The sequence below is a fragment of the Wolffia australiana genome, chromosome 14 (genome assembly GCF_029677425.1).
Source record: "Wolffia australiana isolate 7733 chromosome 14, ASM2967742v1".
Lineage (NCBI taxonomy): Eukaryota > Viridiplantae > Streptophyta > Magnoliopsida > Alismatales > Araceae > Wolffia > Wolffia australiana.
The window spans coordinates 3510095-3516534 of NC_135848.1; the positions used below are offsets into that span (position 1 = coordinate 3510095).

The window sequence follows — 6440 nt, forward strand, 5'->3', positions numbered from 1 at the left end:
GATAGAGAGGCCGAGGGATGTAGAGAGAGGGATACGGAGGTGAGATAGTCTGATAGAGATAGAGAGGCCGAGGGATGTAGAGAGAGGGATACAGAGGTGAGATAGTCTGATAGAGATAGAGAGACAGAGGGAAGTAGAGAGAGATAGCCTGATAGAGATAGAGAGAGACAGAGGGAAGTAGAGAGAGATATACAGAGGGATAGCCTGATAGAGATAGAGAGAGACATAGGGAAGTAGAGAGAGATACAGAGGTAGACACAGAGAGTGGGCAGCTAGAGAGAGAGAAATAGAGTGAGACACAGAGAGTGGGGGGCTAGAGAGAGAGAAATAGAGTGAGGCACAGAGAGTGGGGGAGCTAGAGACAGAGAACTAGAGTGAGATACAGAGAGTGAGGGGGCTAGAGAGAGAGAAAAACAGGCGGAGGTGGAGAGAAAGAGAGAGACAGACAAACAGAGCCGCTGTTACAGAGGGAGATAGAAAGAGAGAGAGAAGCAGTGGGAGCTAGAGAGAGAGAGAGAGAGAGAGAGAGAGAGGAGAGGAGCCCATTTAAGGGACAGAGACGAAGACACCATAGAGATCGAGAGCAAGAGGAAGAGGAAGAAGATGGAGGTAGTGAGAATGATAGCGCTAGTAGCGATGGTGATGGTGGTGTTGTTGATGAGCATGGGGAGGGCGAGAGGGGACTTCTCCACGGACGAGAAGGAGTGCGAGAACGCGTTGGTGGGCATGTCGGCGTGCCTGAGCTACGTGACGGGGACGGGCGACAAGCCCAACGAGGACTGCTGCAACGGGCTGCGAGAGGTGATGAAGACCAGCCCCAAGTGCCTCTGCATTCTCATCAAAGACCGCAACGACCCCCAGCTCGGCTTCAAGATCGACGCCGCCAAGTCCATGTCCCTCCCCGCCACTTGCAACGTCCACGCCAACATCTCCCACTGCCCCGGTACTCTCTCTCTCTTCTCTCTCTCTCTCTCTCTCTCTCTCTCTCTCTCTCTCTCTCTCTCTCTCTCTCTCTCTCTCTCTCTCTCTCTCTCTGGCTGTCTTTGTCTCTCTTTCTCTACCTCCGTCTTTGTCTCTCTTTTACTTCTTCCGTTCTCTTCGTATATCTCTCTCTCTACCTCCGTCTTTATCTCTCTTTTCTTCTTTCGTTCTCTTCGTATATCTCTCTCTCTACCTCCGTCTTTGTCTCTCTTTTCTTCTTTCGTTCTCTTCATATATCTCTCTCTCTACCTCCGTCTTTGTCTCTCTTTTCTTCTTTCGTTCTCTTCATATATCTCTCTCTCTACCTCCGGCTTTGTCTCTCTTTTCTTCTTTCGTTCTCTTCATATATCTCTCTCTCTACCTCCGGCTTTGTCTCTCTCTCTAGCTCTGTCTTTGTCTCTCTTTTCCTCTTTCTCTCTGGGGCTGTCTTTGTCTCTCTTCTATTCTTCCTTTCTCTTCGTATCTCTCTCTGGATGTCTTTGTCTCGCTTTTCTTCTTTCTTTCTCTTCTTATCTGTCTTCTTCTTTCTCTCTGGCTGTCTTTGTCTCTCTTCTCTCTCTCTCTCGCTGTCTTTGTCTCTCTTTCCTTCTTTCTCTTCGTATCACTCTCTCTCTCTCTATGTTGTGTCTCTCTTTCCTTCTTTCATTCTCTTCGTATCACTCTCGTTCTCTCTCTCTCTCTCTCTCTCTCTCTCTCTCTCTCTCTCTCTCTCTCTCTCTCTCTCTCTCTCTCTCTCTCTCTCTCTCTCTCTCTCTCTCTCTCTCTCTCTCTCTCTCTCTCTCTCTCTCTGTTGTGTCTCTCTTTCCTTCTTTCATTCTCTTCGTATCACTCTCGTTCTCTCTCTCTCTCTCTCTCTCTCTCTCTCTCTCTCTCTCTCTGTTGTGTCTCTCTTTCCTTCTTTCTCTTCGGATCTCTCCCTGTCACTCAGTCTGTCTCTCTCTCTCTCCCCCCCCTTTTTCTATCTCTCAGTATCTCAATCTATTTCTGTCGTCGTCTCTATTTCCTTTCTCCGTATTCTTCGGATCTCTGTTTTCGACTCTGTTTGCTTCTTTTCTTTCCTCGAATCGATATATCTATGAATATCTCTCTCTCTTGGTAGGAAGGCGCATATTTGGGACCATTTATGATATTATTCTCTCTCTAAATATTAACAATAATATACTAATGAACCAATGGCTTCTAAAGATTTTTCTTCACCATACTAATGGAAAATTTTTCATTCTCGATCTGATCTCACAATTTTATTCCATTATTAAAGAGCATCAAGAACATACTATGAAGTGTGATGTTACCTTCTCTGGAGTAGTGGAGTAAGATATCTGTGACATAATCTGCTTACGTAAACCTGCATTTATTGGAGCTTCCCAAAAAGTTTTTTGAATTGATATTTACTCTTGAGTGCTTGTCTCTCTCGCACTTGATTTTTTTTATCAACTTTATGTCGATATGTCCATCCAACTGTATTTGAAATGGATGAAAGACCATCAAGAACTTACCTTTCAGGGTGATCTATGACGTTATCTCTCTTGAATAATAAACAGAAAGATCTGTGACATGAACGTGCATTTATTGCAGCGCTCCAGTATTATTTTTTAGTTAAGTTCATTTAAATCTCCTCCTACTCGTCAACGCTCATATTAGCTCAATTCATGTGGTGGGTATCAAAGAACATAGAAAAAAAACACCCCCCAGTGTAATATTGTCACATCTGAATTCTTAAAACGAGATAATAACTTCCAGAATTTGCATTCATTGCAGCCCTTCTTCATATGGATCCCAATTCAAAGGACGCTCAGGTATTTAATCAGCTTGGAGGCTCCAACAATGGCACCAACTCCACTGGCATTCGTAAGATCTCATCTCCTTATCATCATCCGTCCCTGATTCGTACTCTTATATACTGCGTAGAGACGGAATGGATGACTTAAGAGACGGAGGATGGTTGTAAATTTAGTTTAATTACCTGCCCCCGGGAAGGGATGCAATGGAATGCAGGACTGATAATGCAGTGTCCTGCCGTTATGTCGATATGACCTTTACCGTCATTGGTTACCGTCATGCGATCAGTACGCTCACCTGGGAAGATTATATTAAGATTATAGTTCCGGATTGTCCCCGACGTGGACGATGGACAGGACGGGACGAATTTCGTCCCGTCCGACATCCAGAGTAAGTTCAGGGACGAACGAGGGGTCGGTTTTCGTCCAACGATAAAAAAACTGTTCCGTCCAGCCATACCGGGAAGTCTTTTTGTCCCATCCAGCCCTCCCGGGGTGAATTTTCGTCCCAAAATATGTCCCGGATGAAAAAAATCCATTTTATATTTCTAATATATTAATATAGATTTTGTCAAGTTTTCTAGGGAATTACTGAGGAGCTAGGACGCAAAGGGACTTATGTACCATTATTTCTGAGTGGCATCCATTTGCACGTATGTTAAAATACAGGGACTTTTATGCAAATTGTCATTGTGAGGGCACGTGGCAACATCTCAACCGTCGGATGTGAATCCGGTGGTTTTCCGCCCAGATTCGTCCGTCCATCGTCCAAGACCTCCGGACGGGTGGTTTTTTCGTCCCACGGGACGAGAACCATCCCGTCCGGTGGTCCCCCGGACGAATTTTCGTCCCAGCACAAAAAAATTGTTCCGTCCGTGTCCCTGCACTATAACTAAGATTACGAACTATTTTCCGACAGTTCTATTCCGTTGCTGGTTATCAGTGTCTGAACCTTACTACCCTCCCTCGATCCAGAGTCTGGCGTACCGAGCAGCAGCACTCTGCCCAGCGGCGGTACCAGTGTGGGCGATCAGCCGAAGACCAGTGGCGCCGCCGACATTATAATTCAGCAATTTACGGCAACTGTTGTCTGGATCTTCTCCTTTGCAGCTCTCCTGCTCACCTAGCTTAGTCTTTTTGCTTGAGATAGACTTGTTTGTGGCCCCATCTATCTTCGCTGTCTAAGCACTGTTTGTGTTTTTTTTTCCTTGCTAGTTTGTTTATCATAAGATATCTTTAAAACTGATATCAATCTACGTTTTTGTGTTCTCTAATCTCTATATGATTTGTCATTCTGTATCTGATGTATAATTGCCAATAGAATCTCTCATACTTGTCTAATAGTCAATCTTGTCATTTGTCTATTTGCTTGGGATGGACTTATTTGTGCCCCCTTCCATCTCCACTGTTTTAATAAATCTTGAGTTTTATTATAAAATGTCTATTAAAAAATTGATAACAATCGTAATTTTCATTATACTGTATACAATCTATAATAGCCAACAAGATCTCTCAAACTACTATTCATATCTAATTTTTTTTGCTTGAAATAGATTTATTTATGTTCCCTTCCGTCTCAACTGTCAACTAACGGATTGTGCCTTTTCTTTTTCTTGTTCAATTTGTCTCCCCTGTGATATGTCAACTCATATCGATCTGTATTAGAGTCATCTTTAATCTCTGTATAGTTTTTTATACTGTTTATGACCCACAATTGCCCACAGGATCTCTCAAACAGCTATTGACATTACAACACGTCACCTGTCGTTCTCATATGTCAACTAAGCATTGTTAACGTTTACTTTTCCCTGTTGGTTGGTTTCTTTAGCACTACGCTTTGTATTAATGCCTTTCTTTAAATTTCCCATGGGATATTTTTTAACCATATTCGATTCTAATTCTATATATCTCACTCTTTGAATGTATTCTTATCTCCTTGCATGTCTTTATCTAGGAATGATTGTCTAGAGATGTCACTGTTTTGTGGCCGTAGTATGAAATATTTCCCTCTAAAGATTATGTCTATATTGTTCTTTAGCCAACGTACCCATTATATAACATTTTGGTCTAATATATGCAGTTAGTATATATTATCTTATTCACCAATGTCTCTATACTTTCCCTTGCCTTCATAACTTCTCTTAGCCACTTTTAAGGGGGCCTATCACTAGACAATATTAAATGCAGAATAGGTTGATCCGTAAAAAGGGCTGGTTGGCATTCAATACTAAACTTTGTAATATTTGCCAGGTCAAATATTGTGGTAGGCGTGATGGACAGAATGTCATTAAATTTCCATTAATGCACCTCTTTTCGTTTCATCTAACTTAGGTCCGTCACTTCTTGCTGACCTTTCATGCAGAGAAGTTTATGCAAATTGATGTTGGACGTCAGATAAGTCAGTGGGTAGTAAATATAAATTAATGCAACTCAGGCTGAAGTAGAGGCACACCCTTAAAGTAATTAAAGGCCGTGGGAGAGATGACAGAATTTATATTACTATGTGCCTTTTTTTATCCACTATGTAAAGTGACACCGATAGAGAATCATTAATAATTCAAATGGAAAAAGACATAAGGATATAAGAATGCAACTAACGGTTTAAATGAGCCTGAATAATTATTAATTATAATGAAAAAGACATCACTTTGGATACCTTAGTTTCTTGAATTTCAGGACCTCGGAGGCCTTTCATAAATACCAATCCTATTACACAAAGGAATATGACTGTTGGCTATAAATGAAAGGTAGGTTGACTGAACAACTATCTTAGAGGCTTAGTGCCAATGATATGACTGTTGGCTATAAATAAACCTGCTAGACGCATATTTCCCCATTAGAAGATAAATGATAGTTGATAAATATCAATCTTTTATTTTGGACTAATGCCAATTATATGATATTTGTTCACCCTCCAAATGGTGATCACAACTAACCTAGTCTGACTTACTCGTTTCTAGAGGAAGGCCTGAAGATCGCTTGTATGATTGGTCATATCTAGATATTTATGTTTGACTCATTCCAAGTCTGACAAATGTGTTACAAGTTCACCTTTTCTTGAAGCACAAAAAACTAATCTCCATCAATTTTCAGCAAGTATTGGCCCTAAAGATGCAAAAGACGGAGATCTTTCACATAAGAATAAAAAAGCCCCTGAAATAAATAAAGTGTTACAAGTACTGGGTTAAATTCCAGATAAAGAAGGCCCACTCTAACTCAAGAGAAAATGAAGTCCCAAAAGCTGAAGCCTCTAACTTTTACAATTCAAATAATCAAAAATTATATGGTAAGTCAATGAACACACGGAAGTTGAACTCTCCTTCATGAACCTAACATTTTTAAACATTAGGCTTGGAAGACAATAGAACTAAAATAATGGTCTGACACTCTACAATAGTGAACGTCTCACTTCTGATTACCATATTCTAGGAGCGACATCAAGTATTGAATCACCAAGAGCATCATTCCCAAGGATGTACACTCACTTCAAAGATCTTAAGACTATGTTTAGGTTTTTGAGCTTTTCAAACTACTTGCATCTAATTTGACATATAGTTGGTTAGTTGATTACATATATGTTTATCTTAAAAATCCAGCATCAAATTAAGTCCCCAAAAATATGTTTTACTCTTGATTTTACAATTTATTTTCATTTTTTTCCGTTGAGTTAAAATGACAGAA

The 6440-nt window shown here is 40.8% G+C and overlaps 1 protein-coding gene across 1 annotated transcript; it reads left to right on the plus strand.

The window, feature by feature from the left end:
• The first annotated feature begins 451 nt into the window (after window positions 1-451).
• LOC144711853 (non-specific lipid transfer protein GPI-anchored 14-like) lies at window positions 452-4028 on the plus strand. Its single transcript, XM_078585949.1, has 3 exons — window positions 452-943; window positions 2740-2829; window positions 3735-4028. The coding sequence occupies exons 1-3, from the start codon at window positions 604-606 to the stop codon at window positions 3884-3886; spliced, it is 582 nt and encodes a 193-aa protein (XP_078442075.1). The 5' UTR covers window positions 452-603; the 3' UTR covers window positions 3887-4028.
• Window positions 4029-6440: the final 2412 nt, after the last annotated feature.

Excerpts from the sequence above, each read along its gene's own strand:
- LOC144711853 (XM_078585949.1), top strand. The coding sequence starts at position 604 with ATGGAGGTAGTGAGAATGATAGCGCTAGTAGCGATGGTGATGGTGGTG. Across the intron at positions 944-2,739 it reads CAACATCTCCCACTGCCCCG|CCCTTCTTCATATGGATCCC; the intron begins GTACTCTCTCTC and ends CATTCATTGCAG. Across the intron at positions 2,830-3,734 it reads CACCAACTCCACTGGCATTC|AGTCTGGCGTACCGAGCAGC; the intron begins GTAAGATCTCAT and ends CCCTCGATCCAG.